The 24,588-nt window shown below is 35.0% G+C and overlaps 2 protein-coding genes across 4 annotated transcripts in view; one reads left to right on the top strand and one right to left on the bottom strand.

Annotated features, from left to right (window-relative positions):
- LOC123533869 (sulfotransferase 1B1-like) overlaps positions 1–23,984 on the bottom strand; it is a 35,846-nt gene extending 11,862 nt beyond the window's left edge. Inside the window, exons 1-4 of one of the 3 annotated variants that reach the window (XM_045315811.2) lie at positions 23,851–23,984; positions 16,889–17,029; positions 8,741–8,929; positions 5,691–5,847 (exon numbers count right to left, since the gene is read on the bottom strand). In XM_045315811.2, coding sequence (XP_045171746.1) covers positions 5,691–5,847; positions 8,741–8,918 — 335 coding nt within the window. In that variant the 5' untranslated portion in view covers positions 8,919–8,929; positions 16,889–17,029; positions 23,851–23,984. The remainder of the gene's footprint in view (positions 1–5,690; positions 5,848–8,740; positions 8,930–16,888; positions 17,030–23,850) is intronic. The other 2 variants (XM_053520119.1, XM_045315812.2) reach the window with 2 other exon arrangements.
- The window catches only part of LOC123533375 (sulfotransferase 1A2-like), a 107,360-nt gene continuing 99,898 nt past the window's right edge, over positions 17,127–24,588 (top strand). Inside the window, exon 1 of the mRNA XM_053520114.1 lies at positions 17,127–17,507. The gene's annotated coding sequence lies outside the window, so the exon portion shown is untranslated. The remainder of the gene's footprint in view (positions 17,508–24,588) is intronic.

Below are 24,588 nucleotides of genomic sequence, written 5' to 3'. Positions count from 1 at the left end.
TTCTCTCATTACCACCAACATCATTCAGTCTTCAGTCTATCTACTTTTTTCTATGTATTATGTTTTGTCTTGTCTTGTTGTACTTTCATTACCACCTGCATCATTCAGTCTATCTATTTTTTTTTATTTATTATGTTTTGCCTTGTCGTGTTTTTTGCTATGGCTACCCTGGATGCCTTTTGATCTTCTGTCAGCTGTTTCGGGACCCACCTAGCAATTACGTAGATCATTCCTAATTTAGCGTGTAAAATCTGATATACCGACGCTTAACCGACTCTAAACTTCCTATAATGTCACTGACAAAAACCTCAACATTTGCCACCATTGTAGGGGTCATTGCACCAGTGGGCCTCCCTGGCGTAGGCTTGTCCCTCACGCCCCCTAAACTGTAAAACCCAGCTATTAAAGGTTTAACAGCTTATGCAGGCTTTATGCAAACTTTTTTCAACCTTTGAAAAATGTGGCAAGATTTTTCACCTTCTTTTAGCAGGAATTTCATTACAGATTTCTGTTCCTCCAGCTTGGAGTCCATGGTAGCCCTAACACCTACCTTACTTAAACGGTCAAAGCTTTGTGTGTTCACACTCATTGAAAATAAACTGACCGATGTATAGGCGATAAAATGTATGATATTTTCCGACCGCCCTTCGTAGATCACCACCATGTTCCAAAGTTACAGTACAACATACATAAAAGTAATCCCCGGCAGGAGAATCCCTCACATGAACACATTACACATATTTGCTTTTAAAGGTGATAACTTTATTTGCCTTAGGAATGATACGATTATAAGAACAATTGTATTGATAATTATATGATAAGCATTGGTAGTGTGCCTGGCATAGATAGAATATACTATACATAACAGGAAAGATTAAACTATACCATGTTACTATTTTGATAAGTTTCTACGCATCAAGATTCTGTTGAGGTAACAAAAGATGTGAAACACCATTGTAATCTTCAAATAGATCTAACTCTCTGTATTTCAAATGAGCCACATTTTGTGAGCAGTGTTAGAGTCCCATAGACTAACAAAGGATATCAAAAGTTTCCCTAAGTTATCAGGATCAAGAGTTACACACAGTTTTTCATATACATATTTTCTGGGTAACCGTTTCCTTCCTCAGTGAACTGAAAGTAATATAATTCAAGTTGTAAGTTTTTAATCTGAGGAAAAGAAGAAAATATATTATATTAACTAAACTCTTAGCCCTCTCTGTCATAAAAGCCTTTTATTTATGGTCAATAAACTAGATTACTTCATTCTACAAATCCATGTATTAGCTGGTTGACAGTTTATACATTATAATGCCCCCCTTCGAAGAAGGAGGCGTATATTGTTTTGCAGAGGTCGGTCGGTCGAAATGTAGACCAATCCGTTTCCGGATGATAACTCAAAAACGCTTGGAACTAGGATCATGAAAGTTGATAGGGAGGTTGGTCATCACCAGCAGATGACCCCTATTGATTTTGAGGTCTGTATGTCAAAGGTCAACGTCACAACGACCCTGAATAGTTAAACGGTTTCCGGATGATAACTCAAGAACGCTTAGGCCTAGGGTCATGAAAGTTGATAGGGAGGTTGGTCATGACCAGCAGATTATTATTATTATTATACCAGATTATTATACCAGATTTATATAGCGCCCTTTTCATGATCAATTTCACATTCAAAGGCGCTTTACATAGTTCAAATGCAGCCACACAGGGCGCATAATTCATCCTCTACTAGTACAGACACAGAGCGATCTGACCAGAGGGACAGAGTGAGACAAAGCCCCCACGACAGAGAGATCAGAAATCAGATACAGATAGCACTGATACACGCAAGGATTGCCTGGGTTCCTGACCAGTACACCTCTAGATGACCCCTATTGATTTTGAGGTCAGTATGTCAAAGGTCAAGGTCACACTGACCAGGAACAGTAAAATGTTATTCGGGCAATAACTCAAGAACGCTTAGGCCTAGTGTCAGGAAAATTGATAGTGAGGTTGGTCATGACCAGAAGAAGACACCTATTGATTTTAAGGTCATTAGATCAAAGGTCAAGGTCACATTGGTCAGGAACAAATGATATTTGGTATGTAGCAAAATCTAGTGGTAATCTACCAAGATTGTTCAGATTATTTCCCTGGGGTCAAATGTGGCCCCACCCCGAGGGTCACATGGTTTATATAGACTTATGTATGAAAAAACCTTGAAAAACGTCTTGTCCAAAACCACAAGGCCTAGGGCTTCGATATTTTGTATATGACATCATCTAGTGGTCCTCTAAGATTGTTCAAATTATTCCCCTAGGGTCAAATATGGCCCCCACCCAGGGGGTCACATGGTTTACATAGACTTATAAAGGGAAAAACTTTGAAAATCTTCTTGTCCAAACCACAAAGACTAGTGCTTTGATATTTATAATGTAGCATCATCTAGTGGTTCTCTACCAAGTTTATTCAAATTATCCCTCTAGGGTCAAATATGGCCCCGCCCCGGGGGTCACATGGTTCATAAAGACTTATATAGGGAAAAACTTAGAATCTTCATGTCCATAAGCTACATCATTCAAATTTGGACCACATGTATAGTTTTGAGTGGCAAGATGAACCTTGACATGCGTTGACCTTGATCTTGACCTAGTGACCTACTTTCACATTTCTCAAGATACAGCCTTCAAATTTGGACCACATGCATAGGTTTGTGTACCGAAACAAACTTTGACCTTGTTATTGACCTAGTGACCTACTTTCACATTTTTTGAAGCTACAGACTTCAAATTTGGACAACATGCATAGTTTTGTGTTCCGAAATAAAAAAATATGACATTAATTTTGACCTAGTGACCTGTTTTTTCACATTTGTAAAGCTACAGCCTTCGAATTTGAACGACAAGTATAGTTTTGTGTACCGAAATGAACTTTGATCTTGAGATTGACCTAGTGACCTACTTTCACATTTCTGAAGCTACAGGCTTCAAATTTGAACCGCATGCATATTTTTGTGTTCTAAATTGAAATTTGACATTTATTTTTACCTATTACCTACTTTCACATATCTCAAGCTATAGCCTCCAAATTTGAAGCAGCACATGCATAGTTGTGTCTACCGAAATGAACTTTGACCTTGAAATTGATCTAGTGACCTACTTTCACATTTCTCAAGTCACAGCTTTCAAATTTAGACTACATGCACAGTGTTGTACTGATATGAAATTTGACCTTGATTTTTTTACCTAGAGCTAGTCTTGAAATTTGGAACGTTCAAAAATGGTTAAATGCCAAGATACATTACCACTTACAGACGTTGTATAAAGTTTTGGATTAGAATTTTGAATATGCCAAGTGATAGGTATATAAAAATGTTATATTATGCTTAAATGTTTTGATAATCTATATTACAAAAATTGGGTTACATGTGTCAGATTAAACCTCTATACAAATAGATATGGTTATATATGGTAAAGCCAAATTGTGGACAATCCAAAGTTATTTATGATGCAATGTGGGAACAGATCCTACAAATATGGCAAACAGAGTGTTTTGAAAATAGAAAGCCGGCTCTATACATGAGTTTCAAACCTGATTTTAAATTCGAACCTTATTCAGATTGTATAAATGTCTTAAAATTCCGAAAAGGTATTGTATCCTTACGAGCATCTTCTCGCATATTAATGATTGAAAACGGTAGACATGTTGGTTTAGCTGAAGAATTACGTTTTTTGTATACATTTGTACATTGTAATGAAGTTGTAGAGGATGAATATCACTTTACAATGAAGTGTCCACCGTACGATGATATTCATAAAAGATATATTCCGCAAAAATATTATGATAACCCAAGCCTAAATATTTTTTTTTCGGTTGATGTCAAGTAGGAATGAAAACACAATGAAGGATTTGGCTGCATTTATCTATCATGCCTTTGAACTAAGTAAAGAATTTATAATTAAGTTACCTTTTGACAAAACGTTTGCTTTGTTAACTTTTGATACTTTTATGTTGATTAATTTAAAATGTATGTGTAATTATATTATAATTGTTATTGTACATGTAACATGACTAGAGTTAAAATATGCTATTGTTATGTATATATTGTGTCATGATGATATATACAATATGTATATATGTTATGTGTATGGGCGGAGACTTTATTGCAATTAAACTAAGCTGAAACTACATGTAAAACGTTTACTGTTTATCCTGAAAATTTATCAAACAACGGTTAATTTGAACGTTCAATAGCATTTTATTTTTAGGGCATGTGATGGAGGACGGTATGGTGATTTAATGCCAGCTCACTATTGGGTGTTTCTTTAAGCTGAATTTCACAACATACACAAGTCTTGTCTCACTCTTCATATACTGGTTACGCAATCAAGCTATACAATTTGTGTTCATATTTTTCAATTATCCCAATATATGTAATATCAGATTTAAATAGCGCCTTTGTTTCAGGACAAACACGGTCAAAGGAGCTTTACATACAAACGCAGCCACTCAGGACGCAAAATTCATCCTCTACCAAAACACACACAAGGCAATCTGACAAGAAACCTCAGAACGAGAAATTATATTGAATTCAAGGAATGCTCTGCTTTTAAAATTATTTCCTGCTAAAGGAGGATAATTACACATTATATAAAATGCGAAATATTTACATTTCTAATAAGAATCTAACTCTATGCTATGGAGCTTTTGTTTGAATACATTTCTAAAAGAATACAAGAAATGTGAAACGTGTCATTGTTCCTTCTCTAGAGAAGGAACACTTAGATTTGGCAAGTCACACTTGTCTGAGCAACTGATCTCGAAAGCTGTTGTCATTACAAGCTGGTCAACCAAACTCCGTGACCTTAGAAATAACCTCTGACGTTAAAATTATTCTTTCCTAATTGATGCGATACTCTGACTGAAAACGCTCAGCGGATTACATATTATTAAACCCACGGATGGAAATGTGGCTTTGTTGAATCATGCCAAACATCTTATTTGTCACAAAGATTAACATACGTCGTTACATTCGAATGCATGGTCAATGTGCGAAAACAAACCCCATTGCGAGCCTCTAATTGTGCGCAACAAATTCACGCATCGATGGTACACTACATGTGGACTTAGACTGACCGGGTCAATGTGTATAGCCAGTGTTTCTTAATTGCCGTATTTACTTAACTGAAAGTGGTAACGGATTTACTTTGTTGTTGGATTTAAATACTTTGGAAATAGCGGACTAAGTCTTGACATTTTTAGGCAGTAGAAAACAACATAGTTCTTTTTCAAATTTTTTTTTGTATTTTGGTACAGAAATAAACGCACCCTTGTTGCAAAATGTAACACCCTCAGGGGCGCTTAATCGTGGGGTGGGGTGGGGATGGGGGATGGAGCACTGAATGTCAATAAGGTAGAATGGTATCCTTATATCCAATCCTGGGGTTTCACACACTTATGACAAATATTGAAAACAGACATTGCAACCAAAATTTTACAAGATGATCATTATATATTTATATAGATGTGCCCTAGAAGGAACTTTTGCTATGCTTTAACTTGTAAAATGTTGCCTTAAATGTATGAAGCGGGCCAAGAAAACGCTTTGTATTTTATATTCAATTTGATAATTGCAATTTGAATATTTGTATCACAAGTTAATGACGTCACAATTACTACACTATTATATGTTTATGTAAGAAACTCACCGGTATGCATAGTGAGTGTTTATAACTCTAGGTGACGGCTGTTTATCGATATCCTCGGGAGATTCGTTTTCCAACATTGTCATCAGCTTATTTTGCCTAATCGGTTCTGCCGATTTATTCAAAGTCATCATCAGAATATCAAACATCCAATTTGTACCTGGAAAATATTCAGTTACAGTTTAAATATGCGTATTTCGCAAGAAAAAAATATGTTCGTGTTTTCTTCCAAAATATTGAAAACAGGGTTGTGTTGTATTATATTTACTTAATCGGTGGAATTATTGGGAATATGTGTTTGTGGCCTTAAATCAATAAGTCGGCATTTGGTTTTCCCATTAACCCGGCTCTGCAATATGCGATTCTGGCTAAGTCTGCTGTGTTCAGTGGTTTTTAAATGTTATTCATAATTGTTCTACCTATCGCCCTTGCATTTTTAGAAGGGTTCCGGTAGTCATTTCCCACCATATAGAATTTTGAAAATCGCAATTTTGACCTCAATTAGGCCCCTTAAAACCCAATAAACCATAAAGTAAAACTACAGTTAAAAGGCATAACGTGGTCTGGTGCATCTAAAAAGTGCTTTATTCATTTCTCAAAACAGATACTAATATTTAGAACAGTAAAATTTGATTGGCTGAATATGTTTAAAAGAAACAAGTAAAATTTTAAAATGTAAAGTTTAATTTTAACAACAGTATCTGAACAGAACGTGAAATGTCAAGGTTTTTTTAAATGAAATATTGTCTACAATTCTTATTACCATGGAGAAACCCATGGCTGTCTTTGAACGAATATTAACAAAAATTGATCAGTAGAAATATTAACAACACTTGATTATGGAAATAATATTTTGATGCTTTTCATGTAAATACGATAGGTCATATACATGGAATAGACCCGACAGAGGAGGCCATATTTGCATTTGATCTACATACACTTCGTATAACATTCTTAACAAAGAATTCATAATACGAATCCTGTCTTGTTGTTAAATTCAGTCTTGTCTATCAATTTATTTGAATGCTTTCTACTTAACCTTAGGTTCTCCCAGCCTACTAACTTAGTTCATGATTTTCAGTGAACTATTGGAATATATCATTTATGTTATGATTGATTCGTGGTTTTTGAGTAACCAGAAATTGGGTGAGCTCAGTCGGTAGAACACTTGACTTGCAAGCAGGTGGAAGTGGGTTCGACCAAAGAAGTATAAATACACAGAATCGCAACTGGAGTAATCTCACGTAGGCACGTATCACCGCGTTAACCGGCGTTGTCCTCTTAAAGCATTTGCTGACTTAATTACTCGTGATCAAATCAAAAGACGCTTATTAAAGTATTACACTGGCGGTACGGCCGTCACGTAGTAAACCGAATCGGGTCCAATTTTCAAACGGCCACTGTTGATTTCTCAGACTTCCAATAATAAATTCATTTCTTCCCCGTGTAGAAAATACTAACAACATTAAAAAACACCATTAACATTATAAACAAACGATCTGATAGAATGTTTTACACGACACAAATGTTTATCCTTCTGCTTTCTGTTTCATACACAGGTAACGGCCACCGTATCGGGTCCAATTTTTAAACGACCACTTTTGATTTCCCAGACTTCCAGTCATAAATTCATTCCTTCCCCGTGTAGAAAATACTAACAACATTAAAAAATAAACACTTTTATCATTATAAACAAACGATTTGATAGAAAGTTTTTCACGGCACAAATTTTCATCCTTCTGCTGTTTGTTTCATACACCGGTAAAACGAGATATCATTCAGTTCCCACGTGACGTTGGCGAGATTTGTTCTAAATCCCTTTAAATTAGGAATCTGGAAAAACCTTTTCTTCCTCAAAATGCAGCAATGAAATTGACATTTGCATTGTTCATATCAGGTTTTTTTTTATTTTTCACTGTTACGGAATTTCGCTTCAGTGCGAAGTAATTTTCATTATAACTAACCGGAAATTCATTCCAAAATATAGTATGTAAATACATGTATCTACAGTTGGACCAAGTTTCATCAAAATCGGAAGGAATGCCATATTTGACGAATAAGTTATCGACCCTCTATAAGTTTGTTTACACCACTGAACATTACTGAACTATTAGAAAATATTTGTTTTAGATGTAAGATCTAAATTTTCATTCACTTGTGAACACCATTTTATAATTTTTACTCGTGGCTGAGAAAATTATTGTGAATGTTGTGAAAATATTGCAACTGGGATTCATTCTTTACAGGATATTTCTAACTTACACTGAAACAAACAGATAGCTTCTACGTCACACTAGGATGAAGATAAAAGCGGTGTACAGTGTGTCTTTGCTTCCCCTTTTATGGTCGAATTTATCAACTACATTTTGTCTATAACTTGTAATGTTTTCACTAACTACGCTCGAAATTATCCATGTTTTTATATATCATTGGCTTAATACAGGACATTGTTTGGTTTTAAAGTTTTAAGTCACACCAACACAATTATGGGTCATACGACGACTTTCCAGCTTTTGGTGGCAGAGAAAGATCAGCAAGAGTCACCAGGAAGCCCACAATCGCAAGCCAGCTTCAAACCAATAGCAGTTCGGGAGCAATTCAAAGCCAGCGACCTCAACAGCTTGGCTACATGGGCCCCTACACAACGGTGAATAGGCTCCATAATTCCCAAAGACCAGAAAATGTAACAGCACCGAGTCCAGAAACATTGATTAATAAGTAATGACGTTTGTAACTAAAAACATGCTAGAAAACAGAGTTGAAAACTTACATGTAACTGATATAAGAGCCGCGTCATGAGAAAACCAACATAGTGGGTTTGCGACCAGCATGGATCCAGACCAGCCTGCGCATCCGCGCAGTCTGGTCAGGATCCATGCTGTTCGCTTTCAAAGCCTATTGCAATTAGAGAAACTGTTAGCGAACAGCATGGATCCTGACCAGACTGCGCGGATGCGCAGGCTGGTCTGGATCCATGCTGGTCGCAAAGCCACTATGTTGGTTTTCTCATGGCACGGCTCATATAAAGATATCATGAAGCACGTATTATATACCTGTTTTGGGATATGTACAGAGCATCAAATCATTGTCCCGAAATGTGAAGTTGGGGGCGTTATCAAAAAGTTGTTTCGTCTCATTTGGTGGTTTCAGAAATTTTGAAGCTATGAATCCTCCAACGTCAGTAAAATCAATAGTGGCACCGCCAATATCCTTGACCTGTATAGCCGTCATATCGTAGGTGTCTGAAATATGCATTCATGTATACGTTTTACATTCATGGAGAATGCTATCAAGCAAGGTGGAGTCGAGGTTAGACGTGTATATAACAAATGTTATACTGAATATTGTTTAAAGAATACTTCTGTTTTATATTTTTCTTAATATGTTAAAGGTTGTAAGCAAACAAAACCATTAATTTGCTTTGAGAGACATAAATTTAAACCAAAACCAAAGTGATATATTAAAAAAGAAAGAACACTAGCCAAAACTACTAGACGACATATTACAGAATGTAAAAAGCGGATGAACATACGACAAAGCATGATATGACAGTGATAAATAAACAAACAGACATAACCTAGAAAACGAATAAAAGTAAAAGGAATACTGCTTAAAATATGGACGAACCTCCAAAAGAGCGTCAGTCTCTCTAAAACAAAACCATACTGAGGCGTTTGTGACAAACATGTACATTAAAATGAATAATATTTAAAGGCACAAAAATAATAAAGCTCTCATGCAGAATGAATATACTGTAGTGCCCCCGCCCCGGTACTGTACTTTACTTGGGTTAGGGATAAAAATAATGTTAAATTAAACAGACCAAAGGGGCAAGGGGACTACAGTCTGGGGACTGAGTCCACCAATTACAATACTGTAAGGTTATTCATTTGGGGAATAAACGATATGTTGACTAAACTAGGGTCTGGTCGCAACCCTTTAGGCTGGTAGCGCCCAAGTTAAAAGGCTGGTAGCGCCCGAGTTCAAATTTAGTTCAAAGTTTAATAAAGTACTGACAAGGTTCCTTTCGGCTTCAAACAACTTTTATTTATGGGAAGCCTTAACAATAAATATTAATTAATATCTGGCAAAAGTCATGTAGCAGGCGGACCGAGAACCAACTGTAAAATTACAGAGTTTTCTAAGAGAAAAACTGCCAAATACTGCTAATAAATATAACTGTATAATTGAATGATAATAAGTACCGTGCAGTTTCAAAGTTTGAATAATTCGTATAGGTTTTAGAAGTGTAAATAAAAAAAATATGTCTAAGAACAAACTGACAAACAGCCTGACTATACGAGAGACGGAGGCAAAGTGATGATTCTAGCGTTCTAATAATTAACCTTTGCGGTATGCATGGTATGCAAATGAGGATGTAATACCAGATCTAAATAAGGCCAAAGTCGGAAAATCCCCGGACAGATCCGTAACCGAGTTGATACTACGAACTTACTTCGGCCGACCATGACGTCATTCGGGTACGAACATTTCCTTATATGCAAATAAGGCGGGCTTAACCTCTAAACTAGTGTAAACAAACAAGTCGGACAAAAATAAATAATAAAACAATATAGAACGCACGAATAAAACCCTACATGCAAGTTTTAAAAAATATCAATACTTGAAAATAAAAGTTAACTATTTCTGCGAAAATGAACGATTTCGGTCCGTCTAACAGGATTTAGTCACCGGTGCATACGTAAAAAACAATATGGTTGACAACTGTCAAAATTTCAACTGACATAAAGTTTTATCAGGTTTTAAAAGTCCTAAACAATGGACATTAAAATGAAAACATCGATTTAATTTAATACAGCAGGTGATTGTTTATTGAACTGTATGAATAACTCAGCTGACAATTGCGTACTTTTATATAGAATCCCTGTGAAAGCTGAATTACAGTTCACATAACTGACCCAACGCATGTCATAAGTAGGTTTAACATTTTGAATGTATTTAGTAACAACAATTTAACAATGCGATGGTTATCTGTATACCAAGAATGTTACTGAAAAATGAACTGTGATTAAAAAGTAGCTAAAAGATAGCCTGACAACTTTTAAACGTCAAAAGTAAGAAACTACCAACAGGCCGTAAAAACAATGCAAAACAATTGCATCAAAATAAGGTCGTGAAGCATCATGCCTCAAATTACCCTCCCTACTGACAAAATTTCGTCCTCGGAATTGGAAAACATACAGCCTGTTACACAAAATACAACAATAATAATTACCTTACACCAACAATAATGAGAATTATAATAATTAACAACATGTATTAAATACTGTTAACATGTGTATGCACCCGGTAATCTACAGACAAAGCGATATAATTATGTTATCAAAGAATATGGTTCGAAATCTTTGTACTGCCATTACAAAGTACTCGTTTCAATAACTTTAATACATTTGCACTATAATTGCTTTTAGACAGAAGGTAGAACACACATGCACAGATTGCATTTACAGATTTCCAAATAATTAATTCTCAAATATGTAATCAATTTAATAAATTTCATAGATGCAACATTAATTTATGCTATGCATAAAAAAAATGTTCATAATTATGTACCATTAACAACATTTATAAATACTGAAATAATTTATACAGACTCCTGAATTCGGACCTATAAACAACACTGCATTACATATCTTAGGCAGTACCATACTTAATAAACAACATTTTGGACAAGTACATGAGAGTTTGTCTGAGCAATAATTAAGCATTGTGTCCTTTAAGTAATACAATGTATAACAAGAATAACAGAGTACTTAACAATAAATAACATTGTAACAGTAGTTTATTCCAGGGCTCAGTTATATTTAACAGCTAAACTTGAAATGTACCAAATACTTTAAACAAAATGTTGAAAATCTATCAAATGATTACTTTTAACCACTGACTGAAAAACAGTGCTAAAAGGCGTGACAAAGCCCAAAAATCTACTTTCGCTTTTAAGAGTTAAAATCCCAAAGATATGCCTACGATTATTATATCAGAGGTAAACATTCCCAAAAAAAATTTTTTTTTTTACCTTTAAATCAACTATTATTGTACTGATACCAAAAATATTACAAAAACAAAATTTATGTGATAATAATAGCATTTCACAAAACGACTAGTTTACTATTTAAAGCTTAAAACCCTACACAAATGTCACAAAAAGTAGCCCAGACAAAAATATTACACTTAAATTTTTCTAACAGACAGTATTATTAAATAATTGTAAAATGTGAAATTTCCTCACTAAAAGGGGGCCTATGTTGGGATTTCCTGCGGGGTTGTCGCCCAACCCACCTCTGGTGTATCCTAAGCGGTCCATACAGTATTCCTCAGGGGGTCAGAATTCTTATTGGAACTTAGAAAAAAGCATCTGGGTAACAATTATCAAAGACACCTTCCAGAGCTCTTGGTTGGTCATCTGTAACTTCACTTTTATTCTTTCCTGTATAACCATTCCGTTCTCTCTCATGCAAACTCTGAATACATTCAAGGTATGGTTGACTGGCAATCCCATGCATTGATTTGATTCTTGCTCTGTCTCTATCACTATCATCTTTGACTTGGAATTAAAATGTTAAGTTTGATGGATTTGCCTCCCTTTGTCATTCATAAAATTTGTAGGGTTTAAGATCGATGGAATTATCCCCCTTGGTCTATAAATTTGGGCCCTAAGTTCTGTGGTCTAGGTTTAGGTTTGCTATGTATGCTGACAATTCCCTTCCACATCTCTCTTCCTAGGTAAAAAAACATTGAAGTCTGAAATCAACACGAGTATCACGGGGGACCATGGAGCCGTTCTGTACTGGCCCCTACAGCAACTCGATCCTCACACCCTGATTCCCGTCAAAGGTTCATCCAGTGGGCCACACCAGAACCACACTTGGTTCTGGACCAGATGTAGTAACATCTCACCCGGAATCGTACCGGATACATGTGCACGGGGTGCACATGCGCCTATAATTTGACGTACAAAAACTTTGTACTAAAAAAATATCTTCATATAAAAAAACCACCTTGCAAGGCTTTCCGACCCCGGAGCCATGGCTTCTCGCTGGATAAGATGCAGGTACTTGCCAGGATGGATAAAACCCTGGTCTTCTGAACTCGGTCCTCCCCAGAGCGCCTGCGCAGGTCACCTCACCGGAAGGCGTGCCAAATACCACCGGCCTGACTGCCAGCTGGTACCCAAGTTGTTTTCATACAAATTTCACCACGTCCATTGACTGTAACCTCGACCTTGACGTTGCCTCCGTCTCCCGGGCGATCGACAGTGTACTGGCGGTGGTAGAAGTCTGAGTAGATTTGCTATATCTAGTTAGGTTTTGCTAGGTACTGGGTTGGTAATCATGGTCTATGTCATGGTGTGCTTCAGTGAATGTTATATCAGCTGGGTCCATGGTAACATCCCTAGTGGTCTCCATCATGGACTGTAACTAAGTTTTATTGTTTAAAAACAATAAATAAAAATTATGTTTAATCTTACTTTTACTAGTCCAGTAAATTAGAATATTTACAGAATTTAAATATTCAAGGTTTTGGCACTTAATTACATCAAAAATTAATAGGTACAAAATGTTTTGAATGAATTAATCAAGTTTAACAATGTTCTTTAAAGCTAACTTGGTAACAGTCAGCAATTTAACTGGCTCTACGGAACTGTTTTTCCACAGCCTGGAAACAGCTGTTACACATCTAGGTCAGGAATGGTACAGTTACTAGTATTCAATGAAATATATTTGTTATCTAAGCCTGGAAACGGCTTTAGTGCTATACACTGACCTGGTATCGGTCACAATACAAGCCTGGAGAGGGCTACAATATTCAACAGAATGGTTGTCTAGATATTTAATAAGCGGCAGGGCACGGCTCTATGAAATGTACCAAGAACAAGGTACACCAAGCTCAACGCGCCAACAAAACAACACAAAATTCTTACCAAAGTCTGGTAACGACTTTACCAAAGGCAAGGTCTGGTAATGACCATTACAAAGTCTGGAGGCGACTTTCACAACAAAACAAGTCACTGGTGGTTATACTACCTTTGTACTAAATTTTTTTACAATGTCTAAACTACTCCTTATCTACTGTTTTTTTTTTGTTTTTTTTTTTTTTTTTTTTTTTTTTTTTAACTCACCATGGCTTGGAAACAGCCTTAAGTTGCTATCTTTTACATTAACCTGGACTGAAATCTAAATTTTATATTAGATTAAACATGTACAATATTTTTATATAAAAAAAATAAGGCTGCAGTCTCCAAAAATAAATCAACGCTCTGACTTCGGTTAAATCAAGTCCTCGACTCCTCGGTGTACTTGGGTGGTTTAACAATTGATACACCATCACTGTAGTAAATATCTAGGTCAAGTTCACAGATGTTTACAAATGTCACACTCGTTTATCAATCGATACTGGCATTAAATAAGGTTACTGGTTATAATGATGTGTGGTTCTTTATCCTGCTAATCTGTATCTTTCTGATTGAGAAAATATCTTGTGCTCGCTGTAAACAACTTCTAGGTAATCATTTGTTCCTGATAGCGTTTTTCAACAAGTATATCGAGTGTAGAGTTCGTATCACTGGATCCGACTTGAAAAATGGATCCCACCGCTGCTTACCAAATTCTGTAGTGCCCCCGCTCCGGTACTGTACTTTACTTGGGTTAGGGATAAAAATAATGTTAAATTAAACAGACCAAAGGGGCAAGGGGACTACAGTCTGGGGACTGAGTCCACCAATTACAATACTGTAAGGTTATTCATTTGGGGAATAAACGATATGCTGACTAAACTAGAGTCTGGTCGCGACCCTTTAGGCTGGTAGCGCCCAAGTTAAAAGGCTGGTAGCGCCCAAGTTAAAAGGCTGGTAGCGCCCGAGTTCAAATTTAGTTCAACGTTTAATAAAGTACTGACAACGTTCCTTTCGGCTTCAACCAACTTTTATTTATGGGAAGCCTTAACAATAAATATTAATTAAAACTAAATAAAATAATCAGTAATGAAATATCTGGCAAAAGTCATGTAGCAGGCGGACCGAGAACCAACTCTAAAATTACAGAGTTTTCTAAGAGAAAAACTGCCAAATACTGCTAATAAATATAACTGTATAATTGAATGATAATAAGTACCGTGCAGTTTCAAAGTTTGAATAATTCGTATAGGTTTTAGAAGTGTAAATAAAAAAAAATGTCTAAGAACAAACTGATAAACAGCCTGACTATACGAGAGACGGAGGCAAAGTGATGATTCTAGCGTTCTAATAATTAACCTTTGCGGTATGCATGGTATGCAAATGAGGATGTAATACCAGATCTAAATAAGGCCAAAGTCGGAAATACCCGGACAGATCCGTAACCGAGTTGATGCTACGAACTTACTTCGGCCGACCATGACGTCATTCGGGATACGAACATTTCCTTATATGCAAATAAGGCGGAGCTTAACCTCTAAGCTAGTGTAAACAAACAAAGTCGGACAGAAATAAATAATAAAACAATATAGAACGCTACGAATCAACACTACATGCCAAGTATTAAATATCAAATACTTGACAATAAAAGTTAACTATTTCTGCAGAAAATGAAACGATTTCGGTCCGTCTAAACAGAGATTTAGTCACCCGGTGCATACGTACAAAAATCCAATATGGTTGACAACTGTCAAAATTTCAACTGACATAAAGTTTTATTAGGTTTTACAAAGTCAATAATGGAAATTACATGAAAACATCGATTTAATTTAATACAGCAGGTGATTGTTGATTGAACTGTTGAATAACTCAGGCTGACATTGCGTACTTTTATATAGAATCCCTGTGAAAGCTAGAATTACAGTTTCACTAACTGACACAACGCATGACATAAGTAGAATTCTGACATTTTGAAATGTAATTCAGTAAACAACAATTTAACAATGCGACTGGTTATCTGTCAATACCAAGAATGTTACTGAACAATGAACTGTGATTAAAAAGTAGCTGAAAGATAGCCTGACAACTTTTAAACGTCAAAAATAAAAAACCAATAGGCCGTAAAAACAATGCAAAACAATTGCATCAAAACAAGGTCGTGAGGCATCATACCTCACAGTACAATGCATTTTAACCAGGTAGAGTAAATTAGGCATTATTATCAAAAGTAATTCGATAAGATTTACTTCTTCCTCCATAAGCGCACTTTAATTTATATGAACATACAAACGCGAGTGTGCGGTTAAATAACATACCATATGACCTTGGAGGATGATTCATTGTGGTTACCTGTACCAGAATTTTGTGCATTGAAATGCAGTGAAACAAATATCGGCTGAAGAATTACTAAATGAGCCGCACCATGAGAAAACCAACATAGTGCATTTGCGACCAGCATGGATCCAGACCAACCTGCGAATCCGCGCAGTCTGGTCAGGATTCATGCTGTTCACTTTCAAAGCCTATTGCAATTAGAGAAGTTGTTAGCGAACAACATAGATCCTGATCAGACTATGCGGATGTGCAGGCTGGTCTGGATCCATGCTGGTCGCAAATGCATACTGTTGGTTTTCTCATGGTGCGGCTCAAATTTTCTAGAACGGATTGCTGTTGTTTACTAAATGTAAAACGTATTTGCAGTCTACTTCACGAATGCTGCTATCATCATGGATTGCAAAATAAGTATTGTTAACTTCTTTTTAACCTTAAGCCTGCTAAATTTCTAAAATGGATTGGTCCATTATTCAATCTGGACAGTACCATTTTGAGTTTTCAAAGGCGTGTTCACTGAAAATTTACTGACTGAATAGCGAACAGTGCAGACCATGATCAGCCTGCACGGACGCAAAGACAGAATCACTTGCCGTCAGCAGGCTAAGGGTTAAAAATATCCAAACTACATCTTTCTCTTAGATATTTAATCTTTATAGACATTTACTTCAAACGTAAAAAAAAATCTCATCAAAGGTACTTTACTAAATATATCAATTAAATGTGTAGGTTGAGCTTTAATCATATAATCAAATGCCGTGCTGTTACACAGTTGATTGTTATTTTTAGTGATAGTATGAATTTATAGTGTGTTTAGCTATACATATATACAGTGTGTACTATTTAAATCCTACTGCATGGTACTGTATATACTAGTACACAAAAAGTTATTAACTTTATGTTTACATAAACTATATCTTGTGATTGTTCATACTTTTGAAATTTTGGTCTAGTATACCTTTAAATATTACTAAGTATTCCTTCCTTTGACGTTGCACTCCTCTCTAACCTCTAGTAAATGTGTCTTATCTTCCAAGAACAAGCACGTTTAGTATGTCACCAGTTTCCAGGATACCACCATACAAAACTATTTTTGTTACTGCAAAAGGAAAACAGAAGGCAATTCAGCTACAACTACGAACACATTACTTCGAGATGTAGGCTTACCGTGGACTCCTTAAAATTTCTATATACAATAAATGCAAACGTGGTCACACAGGCACGACTAAATTCTGCAATACATCGTCGATCTGCAGACCGGTGGTAACATAAATTTAATGTTAAATCTTTTGAAAGTCTAATAAAATGCAAACGTAAAAAGGCTCCGCAAAGCGAAACAATATACATCCGATGTTCTCTATGATAGGAGGAGGAAGTAAAATTAAAAGAAAAAACATTTCTGTGTGTGCTTGCGTGCGCGCATGTGTGTGTGTGTGTGTGTGTCGGAATAGGAGTTTAATGTGGCGGTTGATAGGGTTGCAGCGGTGGTAATGGAATATTAAGACACAAGAAACTCTTCTGAGGGAGAAAATTCTAGAAAAAAATGAAAAAAAATCTGCAGTTTCCCTGACGTATTTGTAAGTAATGTTTAGTTGCAAATAAGATAATGCATGATATATCAACGGAATGAATATAGATAAACGGATAAATAAAACTGTATTATGGCAATATATTAATTAACAGCTTTGTAAGTCTGTGTTATAAAAGTATTAAAATAAATATTATAAAAGCAAAGAATAGTCAAAATGAACTATCTACACCACTGGCACCAGATCAGAAAGAAAATGCCTCCGTACTTGTTATACCCTACCCCTAGGTATTCTATAAGAACCATGGTCATAAACGGGAAAGTATACCAACCCGTTTCAATCGCGCATTTCATACCTAAAACACGCAGTGCGGTAAATGTGTACTATGGATATCTAACAAGTGGTAATTTATCTTTCATTGTGTACCGGACATTTTTTCAATACATCTTATCTTAGAAAAACAACGCGTAGTTTATAGTAAGGCCTAAAAAATTCTTTGTTTCCGGTAACATGCTCAAAAAAAATTAGGGTAGGTAGATCGGAAAAAGTTTTTCTTTGATTTTTTTTTATTAAGGGAGAGTTTTCAGAAATTATTTTTGTGTCAAAAAATGAATACAAATATGGGGGTTATGCCTCTAGAGCAAGGAAGTTGATTTATAACATCACTGACCATGTTTAAAGCATAAAAAGTGCAGTTTTGCAACTTTTTGTCAAAAAGTTGAAAAAAAATGTTCTCCAAGGCCATAAAAACGTTTAGGATTGGGCCAAAAATTTAGGGAAGGTCGGGATACCGGAAACAAACATTTTTTTACGCCTAATTTCAACATTACACAAAAAACTTCCTTGAACTTCCCTGGTGAAGTTCCATTCTAGATTACAAAACCATTCTGATTGGCTATTGTGAAAATGTATGTAAATCGTCATTTTACTACATGTGTTCGCTAAAATATGAAAATGCAGCATTAATGTGCAAAATGAATAAAATAAACAGAACAGATGCAGACCAATGTACGATTTCAAATTAAAGATCATATACAAGATGAATTTCGTTCATCATTTCGAGATTTAGTGTAAAATTGTGATTTTTTTAAATTCTGTTTTTGTTTTTATTACGTTTCGCCAAACATGTGCACACTGCCGTGACCTCAAGACCGGATGTTCATTAGGGAAGGTCAAGCATGGTTTTTCTGTAACGTTGACGAAAGCATAAAATATGTTGATAATCTCAGCAATATGGAATATTGAGACAATGTGACTGTTGCACGATGGAAGATAAATTATCGCTTGTTCAATATACTAGGTACCCATTCAACGAACTGCGCGTTTAAGTTGAGAAATGTACGATTGAAACGGGTTAGTGCACTTTCCCGTTCATGACCATGGTTCTTATGGAATACCTAGGGGTAGGGTATAACACGTACGGAGGCATTTTCTTTCTGTTCTGGTGCCAGTGATCTACACATTTGTAGATAAGCAGTTAGCAGACTGAGAAAATGTATCTTAACAGAACTTTTTTTTTTAATTTCAACAAACAAATGTTGCTCATTTATTATCCCCGTCATTGTGGAGAGTGGGACCGGAGAGCCATCCACCACTTCCCCTTACAGAATCATGTATATATGGCAACTACACATATAAGTTTTCTTAACTAATAATAAAGATACAATTATACAACTTCGTTTAAAAATTGGGTTTTCGTATTTTTTTTTTTTTTTTTTTCATTTACAATGTGTTTGTGCTATTCTAGCCAAAGCCAACTGCCCTATATTGTATAGCGTTTTAACTCTTCGTTTCAAAATGTTTGATATGATCACTTAATGCATGCATGTTCAAAATGGATTGGTAAATTTTGTGGCTAAATAACACTATGTACCAAAGATATAAACTCAATATTATCTACATAGCTTAGTTTCAAAACACAGATTAGCCTATTTTATACTTAAGAAAGGAATATTGTAACAAGTTTTTGTATAGAAACCAAATTTGATATGGATGTAGTGTCTGTTTTGATTTTCTTTTACTACTGTGTAAAACTACATTACAGCCAATAGGATCCTTATCTAATAAAGATGTACCTGAATATTTGGAGCTTTTGTAATTATAATAATTTATATAAGTTCCATTTCTAACATAATGAGCATCCTGAAAAAAAAACATATATGTATACAAATGTATTTCTTCAGTCTGTGTTAAAATTCATTAAATTTGGGGGGAAAAAACACATACAGTATCAAATTTCAAAAACCAGTGATACAGCTAATACAGTATGCTTTTGTATCTATCAGTCTACAAAAAAACTTATAAAAGGTCTTCGGTGCAAACTGCAAACTACTAAGGTTTCCTTCTTACTGTAAGACATTCAAGAGAAGAAAAAAAGTTGGGGGGTGGGGGGGGGGGCAGAGAAGATGCTGGTGGAGGACCTCATTGTAATGATGATGGGTAGGCGTTAAAAACTTCACTTTCTTGCTAATTCTTTCTCAAACAGGAGTGGTTATTAAAAGTATATTTATTTAAATACACATGTACATGTATATAGGTATACAACTTTAAATAAAATTATATCAGACTTTTCATATAGTATGTATGCTATTCTCTTATTGAGATATTTCTATAGAACTAAGTTTCTAAACTTTTCCCATGACTTTTTAAACTTTTCATGTTTGAGAGTTTGTTTAGCAATATATTTTTCAATGTTATATATGGCAACAATTTGGGTCTTAAAATGTTCTAGACTAGGCCTTAATCTTTTCAGCCTACTATAATATATATATAATGTTTCGCATATAATATTAGTTTGTTTAATACATTTTCCATTTGTATTACCAAATAAAATATCTGAAATAGTCCAATCTTCAAAATTCAGATAACATTTATTTTTTATGTAGGACTGAAGCTGTAGCCAAAATTGTTTAGTTACTTCACAGTCATAAAACAAATGAATCAAAGTTTCTGGCTCATTCTGACAAAAAGTGCAAGAGTCTTCGTTAATACTCTTCTTTTTTTTCAGCAAATAATTTGTGGCCAGGATTCTATGGTTAATCCTGAATTGGAACCATATTATTTTTGGATCTTTTGTGAATTTATAAGCCATATTTTATATTGAATTCTTTTGAAAAAACTCTGCTTCTGTGGTATTTCTTTGTTCATCCTGCCATTTTTGTAAAGAATTTGGATAATGTCCTACATTCTGCGTTACTTTGTAAATTGATCTACATCCTTTTTTATCCTTAATTATTATCCTTAATTATTACTGCAAGACTTTGCGGAATATGTATATGATAGTTGATCTTCTTTGGCCAATGTTGAATATTGTTTACTTCAAGAAATTAATTTACTGCTGTCAACATACCTCTATATTCTAGAAAGTTACTTTTAATGTTGTAAGTGGCCAGAAATTCATTGTATTTATAGAATTCTCCATCTTGATTTAAAAGATCACCTAAAAACAGAATTCCACCTGAGATCCATCTACTTATACAAACACTTGAATTTCCAACATTGATTCCAGGATTAAACCATAAATGGACAGAATAACAGGATTAAGTTAATAAACTTCAACTACTTCTTCTTCTTTTTCAGCTTAGCACATGTGTATTTTTTGATGGAAATATGTCTGCCCTTTTGTAATGCAATAGTTTTTTCCACATGATTGTGTTGTCATAATATAGTCATAATATAGTCAATTTCCTTTGTATGCGTGACCTCTAGAACATATTATGTAAAATTATATGTATGTTTAACAATGTACTTGTAGTGTACTCGCTACATAAACTTTCTGTTCTGTTCTATAAATAACTTGCGAAAAGACAAAAACGAAGGAAAAAATAAAGTAGACAAAATTAAAGCGGCCATAAAGTTGAAGAAAGGACCGGGACCAATGACAAACGTCTTGACCTTTGTTAAATGAATGACCTGAACTGTCATACCACATGCTGCTTGCGAGAAATAAAATAATAAATACTGGTCAAAAGATATACAAATTTATCATTCACTTATTGAATGGTTTACCCAACAATTGTCAATACTATCTGACGGAGTAAGATTGGTTTCGTGTTTTAACTATAGCTCAGCAAACATATGTAGAATATGGTGATTTATATAACAACAAGTGAATAGGACTGAACACAATTTCCCCAATACAAAACTCTCTAGCATTGCATGTATGGTTGTGTAAACGAGAGATACATAGTTCAAGTAAAAGTAGTAGGAAACAGGAACAAACAAACACATGAAAGAACACAGTGGGACACCGCAATGCAATGGTCAATGGCACACATTTACTTGACTGTGGAAATTAAAGTTATTCCCACTTTATAAATCCCTTTCATTCGTTTTGATAAAAACATATTAAAAAAACCTGAGAACCACATACGGACGACTTCAATTTATTCGCAGAAAGTAGTCTAAAAAAGAACACAGTTATGGGACCAACGAAACAGTGCTGCCTATAATGGAATTGTTCAGCTGTATACTGTCAGATACAATAAGATAGAACATCTTAGAATTCAGTTGTAAACGAGGTTTTAACAACGCATGCGGTCTGTAGTCGGGTCATAACCTTTTTCAATAAAACCCAAACACATTTGGAATTTTCCCATGACTAAATATCTTACGATGTCTATAAATAGCATCCTCATAATCATTCTCAAAGAAGTGTCTTTACTATAAAGATCAAATATAACTATGAAAAGCAGCGTCAACGTGTCAAGACACAAATAATGTGCAGATATGCTATCGATGAACATTTAGATAAGAATCAGTTTGACACGGCGGGTATTTATAGCAATAATGTCTTTCTACAATATGATGTAGAAACCAACATATCTACCTGACAAAATACTATAACATTTTATAGAGACCGTACCATAGCTCTTCGCATACTTTGATTTTTCAAACTAAAGTGATTTTTACAGGTGCACCGGTTACGATAAAAATGTAAACAACGGGCTCTGTCTATGAAACTTTGAAATGAATGAATGACAGTCGATCTTAGTCATAATACTGATTGACAGTGAATGCTAATGACTCCATGTGTTGCAGAAAGGTATTTAGTTTGTAACTGTAATTTCCCATCAATTGAAATCCTCTCAGAACTGGTAAAATAATTACTTATATTTGGCCAAAACTCACCGTCTTTGCCGTTAGACAGCTGCAAAAAGGGCAATTATAAAAGATTCAGTGTAAGTAATATTTCACTGGTACTACCAGTTAGTAAGTTCATACTCTGAACAACACGTCAGAGAAATTTGGGCAGATTTGACCGATTATGACGTTGGCAGCATTAGATTATATTTTTTCTTTACACAAAAATTGCCGTTAGGTAACAAAGCGAATACGCCGATAATCCGGAGTTCACTGATTATTGTTCCAGTTCACGCAATGTAATCCAGCAATTAAACTGCATAGCTATTAGCTACTGCTGTTATAGGGAAGTGGTAAAGTGTCTGCCTTAGGTGTGAGAGGTCCTGGGTTCGAGTCCCAGTTAGAGCTTAACTATTTAGATTCTGCTAAAGCATAGTTTTGCTGTTAATAGACTGTTCCCGATGTTCTAAATTTTTAGCACACAGTATGATGGATCAGTATTTAGCAATCCAGATCAAAGCTGAATGTTAAATCAAAAGCACCCAATTAGAAAATATTGACTATATTATGTCCCTTTGATGTTTATGCTCCCCATGTTCAAGAAGAGTTACATTTCCTTGATCACAGAATTTTCGTTAACATGAAAATATTAAATGCTCATAACTCCGCACTTCTGGTTAAAATATTGTCTATATTTCTGTTTTTGAGAAATACATGGACATTTGTCTTCATTTCAAAGCTTTTTAACTTCAAACCTATGATTTGAAAAACTTAGGTACTATCTCTACATTTTAAAGCCAAGTCTGATTACAGTATATATGCAGTAAATGATAGCGGTAACTCTGTAGAAGGAGACCTTTGTAGTATATTGATTATGTTCATTAATGTCTTTAACATGACCACATGCTCTAGCAAATCTTATCATTTGAGAAATACAGATCCCATTGGATATTTGACGGGCAAGAATGCACCAACGCCTGAATTAGGAATAATCAGTTTGAATTAACGTTATTAACTATTAATGTGTACCGTTGAAATTTTGCCCAGAGTGTCTCCAAATGGGGAAAGTACACTCTGACAACGTTTTGTTACATTCTGAGCAAATTCAGCAGTGTAAATTGCAAAAAAAAAAGTTTCTTAAACTAAATTAAGTCTCAGATTTCAAACGTTGCTGGATACCGGCCCTGATTTTGTCTAACGGACATTTTGCTCGTACCTTTGTGTAAATGATAATAGTTGAAGTTTTCACTGAGTAGTTAAAAGATCTGATAGTTTTTATTATTATTGCTGTTATAATAAACCTACATACCTTAGTACCTAACATTATCCTCTTAAAGTAAATGTTAATACAAAATAATATAAATACACAATAACCGAATAGCTTTGCAGGTATGAAGGGTAATAAATACCTTAACTATGTCATTGACTTTTTTTATGTAATACAATATCTCAGTTATGAAGTATGGTTGTAATCTTATACATTTGTATGCACACCAGCCTTTGTTAAACGTTTACACTGCACGGTACATTAATTATTTCTAAATATGATGTATATCTAAAATGAACATAGTAATGGTTGGTTGTTTCAGGCTTAATGCCGTTTTTCAACAGTATTTGAGTTATGTAACGGCGGGCAGTTAACCTAACCATTGTTCCTGGATTCTGTACCTGTTCTCCGCAAGTAAAACAATCAGAGGTGGGGGTGATTTCAGACACAATGTCTTTTATCGAATTGTCACGAAGAACATACGCCTCACCTCACTATTATGTTACCAGTAAACTGTCCATTCTTGATTTTGATTATTACAGACTTTTTCTAAAATGAGATTTTCAACATGTTACCAAAACGAACAGACTAAAAGATCAATATAAACAATGGTAAAGTAAAGGAAATCCCAAACATTTATGTCAATACTAACTAGAACTTTAGAATATGTTTCATTGTTATTCTCCACATGAAACCACTAAATTGGAAACTAAACTGATTTACATAACATGATTTTCTTGTTTTACTCTCTACATCGTTTGGTCGGACGGTCTAGCGGAT

This window comes from Mercenaria mercenaria, chromosome 12 (genome assembly GCF_021730395.1).
Source record: "Mercenaria mercenaria strain notata chromosome 12, MADL_Memer_1, whole genome shotgun sequence".
NCBI classification, from domain to species: Eukaryota; Metazoa; Mollusca; class Bivalvia; order Venerida; family Veneridae; genus Mercenaria; species Mercenaria mercenaria.
This window is presented reverse-complemented; position numbering and strand designations above follow the sequence as displayed.